General features: G+C 36.6%; 1 protein-coding gene across 7 annotated transcripts in view; it reads right to left on the bottom strand.

The window, feature by feature from the left end:
• ptprc (protein tyrosine phosphatase receptor type C) overlaps positions 1-11,300 on the bottom strand; it is a 73,348-nt gene extending 62,048 nt beyond the window's left edge. For 2 of the 7 annotated variants that reach the window (XM_035415639.1, XM_035415666.1), the window contains exons 1-2: positions 6,981-7,119; positions 4,384-4,458 (exon numbers count right to left, since the gene is read on the bottom strand). In XM_035415639.1, the coding sequence (XP_035271530.1) occupies positions 4,384-4,458; positions 6,981-7,104 (199 nt within the window). In that variant the 5' untranslated portion in view covers positions 7,105-7,119. Of the gene's footprint in view, positions 1-3,667; positions 3,695-4,383; positions 4,459-6,585; positions 6,661-6,980; positions 7,120-11,200 lie in introns of those variants that run through there. The other 5 variants (XM_035415637.1, XM_035415640.1, XM_035415667.1 and 2 more) reach the window with 5 other exon arrangements.
• Positions 11,301-15,776: the final 4,476 nt, after the last annotated feature.

Here is a 15,776-nt window from a genome sequence, read left to right as displayed (position 1 = left end):
TGACTGATCGATGCCTATTTTCTGAGAAAACAGAACATAAATAGAAAATTAAGAAAAAAGAAAAACATGGTAATTAGTGAGATACTATCAGTAATTTTCTGTACCATTTTATCCTGTTTTCTCAAGCCTTGTCTTTTCAGCAAGCCAAAGAACAGCAAGCTGTAGCAGATTTACTGAAAAAGCTTAATTTAGAAGTCCTACACACTCTTTACACACACTTTAAATATGGACCTTTTGATTTGATTTGATTTATTTGCACTCATCATATAAAAATTACTAAATAGAACAAATACACTTACTTAAAACCTTTTTAACCATGGAAAAGAAAATCATAATGGGTGGTTTTTACTGAATCTTCATTTCCCCCTTACCATTCGTTGCCTTATATTCACAAACATATCGACATTTGTTTTTGTATTCCTGTTCTTCCAGAAGATTTGGGCATTTAAAGCTGTGGACTTTCCATTTAAAATGCGCAGAAGTACTGGTGATAGTTTTTTCAGTCAGCCTTATGAGTACATCTGGAAGAGAATGATAATAGTTATAGTGGAAAAATAGTGATGATACTGTAGTAGCTGTAGCAGTATAGTAGCAAATGGCAACAAAAGAAAATAAATTAAATAATGTACACTATATGACCAAATATATACGGATACCCCTTGTGTGTGCCTGTGTGTGAGTGTGGGTCTGCGTGTATGTGTGAGTGTGTGTGTGTATCCCAGAGGGGGTGTCCATTCCCCTCCCCCTCCTCTCTTTCACTAGATAAAATATGTGGATTTCTATTAGTTTGCAGTCAGTTTGGGCAACCTGGCAAGACGTTTGTGTCTGTTAGTCAGAAGTGGGCATCTGAGTCCTGCATCAAGGTCTAGCATTTTATATTTCATCCCTAGATATTTTTTTAATATTCTGCTGTCTATTGGTTTTTGCATTTTGGTTCTGGCACATCCTTGGATTACTTTGGGACCAACACGCAGTGGTTTAGTATCTTCTTTAATTCACGTCTGTAACCTTGTCCATGTCTGTTAATTTTTTAAAGGTTGTTGAACCTTGTCTTTAGATTAGACATACATATTTGTTTTAACTTAATACATTTCTTAATTTTCATCTGGTTGTGAGTTGAACACTTTGATAAAGTTTAATCCAACAGTATCAATGAATTATGAATTATCAGAGTGCCAGACGTGAAACGAGGGTGTTAACGATTAAAAATGCTGGGTTTGGAAAATGAAACATATTTCACATAATCCACACTTTGACTACAAATACATAGTTACATTTAAATCAAATTAGTAGTTTATCGAGGTTACATTAACAGTTTTAGTAAATGTGTTGTAGTAAACGCGTTGATTTTAAATGTCACATGAGAAAGCACACAACAAATACATTTCAATATAGATCTACTTACCGCAATTTGTGTCAATGGTTAGATCTGTTGTGTTTGGGGACGGAATGGTCTTGTTTTTGTACAGTACCTTTCCAATGCATGAGTACTTCTGAAAAAGTTTTAGGCCTTCAAATGGTACTGAGAAAAAGCAAATTCATTTTCATAATTATTTTCAAACACATTATTAGCACTGAATAAAATATGCATTATGCCAAGGAAGTCAACAGAATAAATGGCTATTCATTTTCATTCTGAAGAAAACCTATCCTAATACTGTGTTTATTAGTACTGGATGTGTAATTTTGGGATATTGTCATCACATTTTTAAAAAGTGTTGTTGTATTACATTCAAATAGGTGATGAACAAAAACTACAAACCTAGGTAAACAAGGAGCAAGTGTATGAAAAATCATGTACTATAGTAAAACTTTAGACCTACCTGTTCCATTACAAATGTAATTCACTTTTATGCACTGAAATTGCCCTGCCTCTGTTATTTTTACTGGCCAAGTTCCGTTTTGACTGGGCTGAATATCCTTTAATGCTGTAAAGACAGATACAAGTTATGAGAAGATTAAACAGATACAAAGAAAAACACTTTTCAATAGCAGGAAATATGATATTAAAATAATATTCTTAAAAAGAACCTAAGGTTTGATGATAAAATTCAACAACTTTTGTATCGTTTATTATGATGCATGTGTAACAGATAAGAAAAATGGACATACCTGGGATTATTTCAATTGTTTCTGTTTTGCTGAACTGACACTCAGCTGAGGTTATTGTGGCTTGCACACTGGAGCAAAACTCGGTTTGTTCAATCCTACGGCAGCTGCCTTTCACATTCCTGTTATTAACTTTAAATGATATGCCACTGGTGTTCCAAATTGCATTATGGCACACCTTCCTTATTGAAGAGTTGAATTCTATCTTGAGGCGATCTTGGGAAACCAATGCAATATGCAACATAAATTAATTATTGCCATCTAAGATCTATAGCTGCATAATTTAAAAGACAGATTAGATAGGGAAATTCCTGGTTTATACCTTTTGCAACAATCACCAAAAAATGAATTTGTTAAATAATTTTTTGTTTAGAGCTCACAGTTACTCCCATTATATTTTCCTGTTAGGGAAACCAGAATATTCTATCCATATCAAAAGGAGGTGATACTAACAAATTACATTAACAAATGAGAATTATTAAATTATTAATTTAGGCCACTCTCAGTGTTTGGTGAAAGTCTCCTTGACTTACCAGAATCATTGTAAGGAAAGGTAGTGTTTCCTGTGAGACTGCAGGAAGATTTTCCATCAGATACTTTTATAGCAGTGTAGTTATAGCACAGCTTCATTATTTTGTAAGATGAACCATTGAACATCACATTCGTGGACCTGTTTTGATCATCCTGATACTCTATTGTATATGATCGATTGGCACCAGTGCGGATTTCAAATCCAAACAGTATTTTGTTTATATTGTATCCTGTAAGGAAATGCATTAATCATTGTTTCAAGTGTCCACTGTACCTGTAAATGGTCTGTCATAAAACAAAAAAGCAAACATGCTCAATGAATCATCTTCAATACAGACAGTCCAGTAATAAACAGGGATATTCTACAACTGGAAGAAGAATCCTAAGGGCAAAGTAAGGTAGCCATATTTATTTATTTTGCTGGAACAGGTGATGTGTAAGTCAAAGGGTCTAACTGTAAAGCAAAAGAACATGCAAACTACACACCATAGAATTACACAGCAGATACTTCTGCTATGATCAGTGTTGGTAGTATGATACATTTAATTCCAAGAGGATGACAAAGAACATTTTAAACCACTTCTTAAGCAATCAACACACTGTGATTCCCTAATCATCTCAACTAATCATTAAGTTGGCACATCTCATCCTGGACCAGTTTGGGTGCAGCTTTTTTCTAGCCCAGCACTATTACATGTAATTGAACAAAAGAACAAATCATGATCTTTGATTTGAATCAGGTTTTTTAGTGTGACAAAAACCTGCACCCATGCTGACCCTGGACCCCTTTTGATCAGGTTAAAACTGGACACCCCTGGTTTATTCATGAGTGTAAAGATCTTTTTTTATCTGACCCTTAATTGCATAATTGATCATGTTCTATCGTTTACCGCTGATTACTGTATATAGTGTCTACAGTGATGCCTTGATGATAAGGACTAAAATACATGTTTTACAGTTCTCATGGACTCATGGACCTAGTGATATTACCATCACCATCTCAAACCTGTGTTTTATTTTTACTCACCACAGCCAGGGGGTGATTGACTAGGAGCTGGAGAGGATGAAAGGAAATAAAACAGTTAGAACAGTCTTTTAATGCTTTCCCCCCTTTTTTCCCCCATTTGGCCTGCCCAATCATTATTCATCACCAGCACTCGTTGCTTTAGCCTCTGCTGTTGATTCGGCGAAGAAAAGGCAAGCTTGTGCTCTCCTCCATAGTATGCGATGTCAGCTGCCACTTTTCATAAAACCAGTGTTAGAAGTTGGGCACATGCATACGAGTGAGAGGAGCTTAATAGGCGAACAATGGGCACCCAGTTGAGTACTGGGGGTCTCGGGTGATGAGATGCTGTCACACCGGTTCACTGGCACCCACCGATTCCACAGTGACACTAAGGCCAGTTACTCGGCACCTCTCCAGGCTGCCAGCCACAGTCAGAAATGGAATGGTCTGGATTGCATACCAGATCATAGGGCCCTTCCATGCAGACTGTACCTTAACAGGATGAGCCATCCAGCAGCAGTTAGAGCAATTTTAAAACAAATTAAACTACAACATCGGCAAATTCATTCCAAGGCTGATTTTTTAAAATTAAAAAAAAAATTTAATAAGTAGTTTAAACTTCAATCCATTATACTCTGTTAAATACTAATTCCAAAATATCTTAAACTAATTACACCGGCACGAGACATTAATATCCTCCACAGTTTCTTCTTATAAGTCACATGATAAGACATTACCTGTTGCGTGCGTGACAGTGGTAGGGTTGAGTGGAATAGAAGTGGTGAGTGGATGTGAGGTGGGTGGAGAAGAGGCTGTGCAACATAACCATATTAGTCAGCTCCAAAAGCAAAGTGATTTAATGAAAATAAATAATGTACTGTCCACAACTCTCAGGTTCAGTAATAATGAAAATTATATTTATTCTAACAATGACAGGTGCAGCATTTTCTCTTATCCCACTGTCTTTGTTATGAAAGATTTTTATAAATCATTAGTCAACTAAACTGTGGTCAGCTTCAGACTTCAGATCATTAGGTAAGTGAACTGTGGTCAGTTTCAGACTTTAGATAATTAGTTTACTGAACTGGGGTCAGCTTCAGATTTTAGATCATTAGTTAACTGAACTGGGGTCAGCTTCAGACTTTAGATCATTAGTTAACCGAACTGGGGTCAGCTCAGGCTTTAGATCATTAGTTAACTGAACTGGGGTCAGCTTCAGCTTTCAAATCATTAGTTAAGTGAACTATGGTCAGCTTCAGACTTTAGATCATTAGTTAACTGAACTTGGGTCAGCTTCAGACTTTAGATCATTAGTTAAATGAACTGGGGTCAGCTTCAGAATTCAAATAATTAATTAACTGAACTGGGGTCAGCTTCAGATTTTAGATGACTAATTAACCAAACTGGGGTCAGCTCAGGCTTTAGATCATTACTTAAGTGAACTGTGATCAGCTTCCAACTTTAGATCATTAGTTAACCAAACTGGGGTCAGCTTCAGACTTTATATCATTACTTAAATGAACTGTGGTCAGCTTCAGACTTTAAATCATTACTTAAATGAACTGTGGTCAGCTTCAGACTTTAGATCATTACTTAAATGAACTGTGGTCAGCTTCAGACTTTAGATCATTACTTAAATGAACTGTGGTCAGCTTCAGACTTTAGATCATGAGTGAACCAAACTGGGGTCAGCTTCAGACTTTAGATCATTAGGTCACTGAACTGCTGCAGTAAACTTACTGTCAGAAAGGAATGGTTTCACGAAAAACCGTGCAAATGAAACTGTATCTACCTGTATTCACAGTGGTTGCAGCAGTTTTTTGAATGAGTGAAAAACAAAAACGTTAAAGCTTTGGACATGATCAGGAGTAGTTAAACTGCTGTTGAAGTCAACTTTATGAGAAGAATACAGTTGCATTGCTTTTCTCTTGGTGCGTTCATGGTTAATGGCAGCTCAAAGGACAGCTCAAAGTTGATTTGATGAAAAAATACTACTTCCATTGGGAGCAGTTTGCATTATTTAGGGATAAGAGAGGTGAAGGTGATTGGAGGTAAGTCAGTTTTCAAATTGCCATTACATGGAGTTTACTTTTTTCCATAGAAGTAAGAGCATTAGAAACATACTACACACTTTACTTAAAAATACCACGTTGATTTCAACTAGAAAGACAAACTACAATTGCTGAAGCCCAATATGGTTACTCAAAAATTGCACTGTTTCCTTCTTTCTCTCCTAATAATCAATGTATGTACATTATCCATTTTGCAGGGTGTGGAGGCCAAAAACAGTTGCAGTTTCCTATACAAGTATTCATGATCCTGATAAAATTATTTTATCCATTACACTTGCGCCGAATGACAGGAAACATGCAGTAGCTGTGTTCACTGAAGACCTGATCAAGTTGTATTCTATATGTGCAGTAACTAACAACCAAGGAGAAATATATGTTAATGTTACAATTGATTTTTGCTGTCTGTATTTAAATAAAACCTTGCATTTATACACCAAACAGTAGTTATTGTAAGTAGCTATGTCTTGCAATTATGGAATAAAAATAAATTTTTGAAACAGAATGACATATTTTCGGTGCGTCTGAAAAAGTAGTATTCTATATGTGCATTAACTGACAATCAGGGAGAAATATGTGTTAATGTTACAACTGATATTTGCTGTCTGTATTAAAAAAAGCTTGCAGTTATACACATAACAGTAGTTGGTGAAGGTAGCTATGTCTTGCAATCATGGAATAAAATTGAATTTTTGAAACAGAATGATAAAATTTTTGTGCATCTGAAAAAAAAATTGAATAAGCAATTTAAACTTCAATCCATTATGTCTGTTAAATACTAATTCCAAAATATTTTAACCTAATTACACCGGCACGAGACATTAATATCCTCCACAGTTTCTTCTTATAAGTCAGATGATAAGACATTACCTGTTGTGTGTGTGACACTGGTAGGGTTGAGTGGAAGAGAAGTGGTGAGTGGATGTGAGTTGAGTGGAGAAGCGGCTGTGCAACATAGCCATATTAGTCAGCTCCAAAAGCATCACCACCATCATACATTTTATTAAAAACTCACAACAAAAGAATAGAACTCCAGCCCTCAGCACACAGCATCACAATACAACAATAATATAATATTACATAGTCCTCGTGCACATACTGCACAAGTGTTTTACCTGTGGGTGGGTTATGTGTTAATATTACAACTGATATTTGTATCTGTATTTAAATAAAAGCTTGCAGTTATACACAAAACAGTAGTTATTGTGAGTAGTCATGTCTTGCAATCACAGAATGAAATGAATTTTTGAAACAAAATGACTTACCTTTTTGTGTATCTATACCTGAAAAACAGAACAAGGAAAATAATTCAATAAGCAAATTATTGAATGTGTAATTCAAACCATTTGTGAGCAGAGAATGGTATAACAGCTTTTTTGCATTTTGCATTGACTTCCTGGTACTTGTGTTGATTTCTTCAGAATGTAGCTTAAAAGGAAAAGGGTGGAGTTAACAGTGGTTAGCAACCTCAGAGTCTCTAAATGGCATAACCTGGTTGCCATGGCAATTGACTGCACAGGCGAACAGTGCTATTTCAGCACTTCAACCACAACTTCCTGAGTATTCACTACATCCCCTAGTTTTTGGAGGCATTTTAGTTTCAGTTTTGACTGCTATATATCTAAATGTGAACTTCTCAAAAACCCGGTAAGAAATTACAAAAAAAACTGCTCGTTTTATAGCCTCTGTTGACCGTAGTCAGCGACAGAAACACCTTTCTATAAAGTCCATAAATTAAAGACAACTTATTACAGAGACGAATCAACCTTTATGGGCAACCTGCTTGAGACTATGGCTAATGCATGCAATTCAAAAGAAATGCAGGTAACACTTTTCAATAAGGTCACATAAATTGGCAGTGACTAATGCTGCTTTTAACATGAATTAATGATGCACAAATATATTAATTGTCCATTAAATTTAGTTAGTAGTTAACAAATATACACTGACCGGCCACTTTATTAGGTACACCTGTTCAACTGCACGTTAACGCAAATATTTAATCAGCCAATCACATGGCAGCAACTCAATGCATTTAGGCGTGTAGCCATGGTCAAGATGATCTGCTGAAGTTCAAACCAAGCATCAGAATGGGGACGAAAGGTGATTTAAGTGACTTTGAACGTGGCATGGTTGTTGGTGCCAGACGGGCTGGTTTGAGTATTTCAGAAACTGCTGGGATTTTCACACACAACCATCTCTAGGGTTTACAGAGAATGGTCTGAAAAAGAGAACATTTCCAGTGAGTGGCAGTTCTCTGGGTGAAAATGCCTTGTTGATGGCAGAGGTCAGAGGAGAGTGGCTAGACTGGTTCATGCTGATAGAAAAGCAATAGTAACTCAAATAACCACTCGTTACAACCAAGGTATGCAGAAGAGCATCTCTGAATGCACAACACGTCAAACCTTGAAGCAGATGGGCTACAGCAGCAGATGACCACACCCAGTACTAGCAAGGAAATGGTAAATGGACTGCATTTATATAGCACTTTTATCCAAAGCGCTTAACAATTGATGCCTCTCATTCATCCATTCACACACACTCACACACCAACGGTAAAAGGCTTCCATGCAAAGTACCAATCAGCTCGTTGGAAGCAATTAGGGGTTAGGTGTCTTGCTCAGGGACACTTCGACATGCCCAGGGCGGGGATCAAACCGGCAGCCCTTCGACTGCCAGACAACCGCTCTTACCTCCTGAGCTGTGTCGCCCCCAAGTACCTAATAAAGTGGCCGGTGAGTGTATTAACTAATGTATTAGTTGCATGATTATTTATGCATGACCAAAACATAGGGTAAACTTATAATTTTTTAACCATTAATAAATACATTAACTGTTTTTTTTAAATCTAAATATGAATTTCCATTAACTAATTTAGCTGTTAACATGAATTACTGATGTGCAAATGCATTAACAAAGTTTTCAGTAATTAGCAGTGAACAACTATATTTGTTAATGCCAATTCATGTGACCTTATTGTAAATTGTTACTAAAACGTATTTTATCACAAAAGTATAACTTCATACAAATTCTTAGAAAAACTGACGTTTTCTGTGTATTGAGCAGCCACAATTTTGTCAATATCCATGACTCCATGATATAATTTTTGTTTTAGTTCTGTTCTCAATGAATCTTGAAAAATCCACTGATAAATGTGAGCCAGTAAGAATATCTGTGGTTCTTCAAAATCCGTAGTTAGAAGCAAACATTGAATTGTTTGATGAGATCGTTAAACTCAGTAATAAAGAAATAGAAAACACAACCCGGAAAAAGATATCTTTTTACATTTTAAAAGGGAACATTTCATGAAAGCACAGGCTGATGTATACCATTTGACGTATTCCTTAGATTATGAATTAAATGTAAACTGAAACAAACATTTAAAAAGTTTAAATCACACAAAACCATGGGTGTACACACGTTTTTTCTACTGCTGAGATATTGCTGTTGCCAACCCTGCCGAAAATTCCACTTAAAACCAGCTATGATTTTAAGATAGTTTTCAACACTTCTAGTTAGTCATAGCTGGTCTGTGGCTGGTCAAAGCTGGACAAAGCTGGTTCAGCTGGTAGAGTATGCTGGTAGTCTAACTGGTGGACTAGCCGGCTATATAGGCTGGTCAGCTGGTGAACAGATGGTTGATGGTTGTGTCATGGGATCTTTAATGACCACAGAGAGTCAGGACCTCGGTTTAACGTCTCATCCAAAAGATGGCATCTCCTACAGCACAGTGTCCCCGTCACTGCACTGGGGCATTGGGGCATTGGGGTTTATTTGTACCAGAGGGAAGATTGCCCCCTACTGGCCCACCAACACCACTTCCAGCAGCAACTCAGTATTCCCTGGTGGTCTCCCATCCAAGTACTAACCAAGCCCACACCTGCTTAGCTTCAGCCATTTGGCAGGAGCAGAGTGCATGGAGGTATGGCTGCTGGCAGGGAAGGAGATATTAGTCAAGCTCAAAATGGAATAAGGAAGTTGTCTGATCTGTAGACCTGAGCTGACTGAAACGTCACAAATCAAGCTTGCTTTATGTCAAAGAGACAAGAGTACGTGAACAACTGATTTTTGGAATATTCAAGACCAAACTGGACATGGTTCACCCTAGATGTACTGTTATCTAATATTTTTTATAGCTGTCCAAAACATTGCTTTTTTTATTAGTGTTAATTTATTACAGGACCCATGCAATTGAAATATTGGTATGGTGTAACATATTGTACCAGTATGAACGTTATGATGACGATGTTTGATATTCAGAAAATGTGAATGCCTTATTTACTGTATGGATTTTTAAAAAATAATTCAGCTCTTAATATATGGAAGTCTTATAGATGTATACTTTACATGCGCATACTGTATATGTAAGGGACAGGCATCATCATCAGAGGGAAAAAGTGATCAAGATGTCTGTAAATTAATTCAGACTGCAAGACAGAACACACGAGAAACTGTAGAACAGTTTGACCTCCACTGGCTACTTTTATTGGCTCACTTCAAATTTAGAACCTTGGTGCTGACCTAGTGGGTGGATAATGGGATGTGGATGCTGGTTTTTGCTTTAGCCCAGCACTACAGCACCTGATTAATCTAATTACCCGATCATGGTTCTCATTCAAGACATTGATTAGTAGAACCAGGTGTCTTAGTCAACCTTAGTCAAACCTTTCCCCACACCTGCCCTTTTTAGACAATATTGGACACCCTCTGATCTAAAAGTCCAAGAGATGATAACAGCTTTGTGCTAGCCTAATTTTGTTATAAGGAGATTAACTTGGAAAGTGTATTTTATCTAGTTAGGGCACTAAATTAGTGCCCACGTGCTTCTGTTTCATTTGATAACTGTTTTTTATTATCTAAATAGAATAATTACAATAATATTTATTTACATTATCTATAATTATTGAATATATAATATATAGTGAATTGAAAGCCCTTCAGGGTGATGAAGGCTGAGTATCAGTTATTCTTTCAGTGAAACTAGAGATGGATGGTCACACCCTAATTTTACATATGCCCGACGATTTCTGCCCCAAGAGCTACATTTACAGGACACACGTACACACACGCACATAAAATATTATATATATTTTTTCCATATATGTACATATAAGCATCACCTCTTACCTCTCTGTTCGAATAATTTTAATCTAATTTTTAATGTGATCAAAACACTTCCAAAAAGAACACTTTAGCACACTTTCGAGGCAGTAATTTAATTATATTAAAACATTTAAATATGTTACATACAATGAATTAATTGAAATTCTGTGCCTCACATTTTATTTTATAAGAATGCTACAAATGCACAAATTCAAACAATTGGTTTATAAATTTTGATTCAATTCAAATTATAAATAGCATAACATTCATAGTAGCATATGTGTTACAAGCTTATATATTTAATACATTTTCTATTTATAACATTCAAAAAGAGAGTTTTTTAAGAATGACATCTGAAATTGAATAATACCCAAATACTCACATTTGATCAAGACCAGCAGTACGATACAGAGCATCATGATCAGTCTCCAACGCCCTGCCATGTCCAGGAGCATGTTGTGTCTCATGTACCTCTTGAGGGCTTTCTTTAATGATTGCAAGAGCAGTGTCACATGTCTAGACTTATTTTGGTTTGTGTGAAAGATGTGGCCCCTGGAAATAACATCACCACACTGTACACTTGCGAGATACAAAATGGAACCGCCTACACTCGCTGACACCAAAATGATTTTCTTATTTTCTTAAAATGATTTACCCCAAAGTATTTAGTCGAAGACCAATGATAGGAAAGAAATAAATTGTTTGTTTGTTGTCTTTTAAAATTTTTTAAACCTTTATATATGTTTTCCTTTTTGCCTCCTCCACTATAATATCTTGCCAGTTATTGAAAAACAGATAAGATTTGAAATATTAATTAATCAATTACATCTGATGGGACTCCACAGCTATTCACTTAGCACAAGATTTGGGCATAAACTCCAACATGGCTTCCAAATGATAAATAAATACAGTGCCACAAAAGCAGTGTTGAGAAATTCAACCAAATCATACTACCCAGGAGGGGAGCACATACCACACATTTCCTCAGTTTCAACAAACTGAATTTACAGTGTTAGATTTGACTACAGTTTATATGAAACTTGTTACACGTGCTCTGTGGACTGAGATGCTGGATTTGTTATATATGAATATTTAATGATCATTTTTAATTACAAAATGAAATTATGTGCAGAAATTATATTAGCCTCTGTGTACTACAAAAGCCATAACAAAGAAACCATGTCAGAATGTGCACAGCTGTGAACCTCAGACTTAAACCTCAAGGTAGAAATATTTATACCAGAAATTTCAGATAAAAGCCAAAATTTTCCTCCTGGGGATTTTCATGATTCCGAACATTCCCATCTGCAGCGTAGGAACATGTTAGTTTATCGGGTACATGCTAGTTTAACTCCAACATTCGCTGTCTGTTTTATGCTTTACTGTGTATATTGTTAGCAGGCTTTTAGCAAAAATTTTAAAAAGGAACAATTTAACAGCGACAGTAACAGCTATCACAAATTAAAGACAATTGTGAGTCATATTGTTGGATTTCCACATTTACTGTTGTTTTAGACTTTCATTTCCCAGTGATAATGCATTTACATGTATAATCTTAGCAGATGATTGTATCCAGAGAAACTTACACAGGTCTACACAAACAGGTTTAGGCCATGAACAGTGCTGATGCTGAGTTATGAGGGTCACAACTGATAGTAGTCTATATAGACTTACATTTGAGCTATAGCTAGTAAATCCATGCAAAATGTTGAGCGATAGGTGAGCAAATAGGTATGTTTTCAGCTGGTGGCAGTGCTGTCCTTATTGTAGTGTTCCTCTGGCGACCCCATAGGATAGGCTAGTATTTTATTTGGACTACAATTGGACTACAACAAGAGTGGAGGGAAATTATATAGAAAAACTGTATATTTTTTTAAAAGCTACTGTAAATATATTATAGAAAAATGGACAGTTACACAATATTTAAAACATTATCACCACAAATCCTTGCTGGCTAGATAATCCAAAATGTATTTATTTATTTATTTATTTATTTTTTGCATAATTCATGGAACACCAGGCACAACCTGTAGTGCACATTATCAGTGTGTCTTGGTTAGTAAGCTAATAATGTGGCAGCAAATTCGCCAAACCTGACTTGTCATGGCTAGCAAAGCTAACTAAATGGCAAGTGATAATCTGGATTGTTTGTTATCTGTATATTAATAAGTAACTGTATGAATTTCCTTCATCATTTTTTTCTCAATCTACTTTGTGGGAAACCAGCAATAACACAGCATGAGGAGCAGCTAAAGACTTCAACGATTTTACAAAAGGGGAACATTCCACTGTTAATTACCTTTATTACAACTGCAAGTAAGACTGGAAACTCTAGGGGGAATGTTAACAGATGAGTGATCAAATGAGGTTAGGATTTACTGGGTCATAAATGCATTTTAAATGAACATAATTTTGGGGTGAATTGATCATTTAGTTCCAGGTCATGCTGTGACAACTCTTTCAGACCAATCGCATTTCCAGTTAGTAAGCTGAAGTGCCTAGGGCTTATACAAGGCCCATTTGACACTTGGCCCTATCTGTAACTGCATCTGCAATATAATTCACTGGAGATAACATCATGCTGTAACCTGAAAAACTCAACATAGATTGTAGATAGGTAAAAAGGTTCATAAGTTTTGCATATTGTGCATGAACATATACAGATGGGGGACAACTTAAAGAAAAACCTGAATAAATGAGTGGAAACATAACAAATGCAGATGCTTCTATACAGGTGTACTGCATGATACAATTAAGCAATTAACATCCTGGTTCATTAATATACAGCTCTGTGGCATGTATAAAAATGCTGAGCAGGCCCAGCTGACCATTGATTTTGGATCAAGATGGCAAGAGGAAAATATCTAAGTGACTTTGAAAGAGGGTTCATTATTGGGGCACAGATGGCAGGAGCTTCAATCACAAAGACGGCTCAACAGGCTAGTGTTAATAGGAATAGTGACTAAAGTGACATCAGCATTTAGATCTATGGGAAAAACATTAGTTAAGAGGGTGATAAATTGTGGTCAAAAGTACAAATTCGATGACCGTGGTGCTTGTGCATTAGTACAATATGTAAGGAAAAACAGAAGAGCAACTCTTCCCCAGGTGACCGAGAATGTCAATGCAGGATGTGATCAGACTGTGCCATTGTCTGTTGACAACTACAACTACAACTACTACGTATTATAGTAGGGCTGCAGTACACAAACCCATCATTACAAAGACAAATGTATATTTGAGAATTCAGTGGTGCAAAAACCATAGGCACTGGTCTACAGAGATGTGCTAAAAAGGGATATGATCAGATGAGTCATATTTCACCATATTCTCGACAAGTGGACGGGTGCGTGTGTGGCATACACCAAGAGAATGGTACAGGCCTGAATACTTGACTGCTACAGCGAGGGGGTCCGGCGGCTTTGTTATGCTGTGGGAACCATTTTCCTGGCATTGTTTGGGTCCACTTGTCCCTTTAGAGGAAAGGGTCACTGAAAATCAATACAAAGTCATTCTGAGTGATCACTTTTATCCAATGATGAAACATTTTTATCCTGATGGAACTGGCCTCTACCAGGATGAAAATGCCCCCATTCACAGGGCACAAGGGGTCACTGAATGGTTTGATGAGTATGAAAATGATGTGAATCATATGCTATGGCCTACGCAGTCATCAGATCTCAACCAAATTGAACACCTATGGCAGATTTTGGACCGATGTGTTAGAGAGCGCTCTCCACCACCATCTTCAAAACACTAAATGAGGAAATATCCTTTGGCAAAATGGTGTTCCATCCCTCCAGTAGAGTGCCAAGTTGCCCAACATCTTACTAAGACACTTTATGTTGATTTGTCCTTTAATTTCTCACCTGTCTCTGCCTAATTGCCTATTGTCCTATAGTCATTCTCTGTGTATTGTGCAGCTGCATGGTCAGGCATGCTCACTTTTAAGAGCTACCCTTCTTTATTAGTTTTGAACCCCATAGGAGGTCAGCTACTCTCATATCAGATTCGTTGTTTATAACATTTTGTTGATTTAAATAGCCAAACTATGAATTTTCTTCTCTACTTGATGTCTTGATGTGACTAAAATTTTAATTGGGACAAAATGTCTCACATACACACAGACAACATACATACTCATATGGGATGCCATACATCAGACACAAATCGTCACTCACACACAATATACTCAAAGAATACAGTGAATCAGTTTAACTCTCAATTTAACTCAGCCAGTAATTATGATAATTTGTAGAGGAAGTAAAACTTCATGCTTCAAGCAGCAATGAACAGGGTAGGATTTAGGATTCTCCCATAATGTTTTGTATTTTACCATCCTATAAAGACCGAGACAGAGACACCTCTGGCCTTTTTCTCCGTCACTCTCACCTTTATTATCTAGGCCTTGACGCAAGATACCACTTCCTTGCTTGCTAGCTTGCTCTGCTGTTGGTTTCCATCCTGTTGGGGGAAGTCCATCAGGGAGCTTACTGGACCTACTTCAACTTTTCAACTTAGAAGTGAACCGAAACACCGCTACAGAGTTTAGTATTAAATGTATGAAACATATTTGTCACTGGAATGGTTCATTTCTGGTGCACTTAATGTGAGGAATACTTTACTAATTAGGTATATAACCACATACCCCTCTTCTTGATACAGTCGGCAGTGTAGTACAGAGGGGATGGGGACTTTCAGAGAACTCTGTCAATATCACCCCCCTTAAGAACCGAAGGATTATGAATGAAAAATTAATTGTGAAAGAAAAAGTGGTATCACCTTTTTCCTTTCTTAGAAAAGAAAATCACACTATGATCTATCTTTACTTTCAAAAGTGACACTTTACAATAGGGTTCCGCTAACTAACATGAGTTAATGCATTAACTAACCTGAGGAATAAACTAATCTATCGACATTTATTCATGTTAACTAAGCCATTAGCAAAGGTTGAATGT

Source organism: Anguilla anguilla, chromosome 4 (genome assembly GCF_013347855.1).
Source record: "Anguilla anguilla isolate fAngAng1 chromosome 4, fAngAng1.pri, whole genome shotgun sequence".
NCBI lineage: Eukaryota > Metazoa > Chordata > Actinopteri > Anguilliformes > Anguillidae > Anguilla > Anguilla anguilla.
The sequence above is the reverse complement of the archived record's forward strand: the minus strand, read 5'-3'. Positions and strand labels throughout refer to the sequence as shown.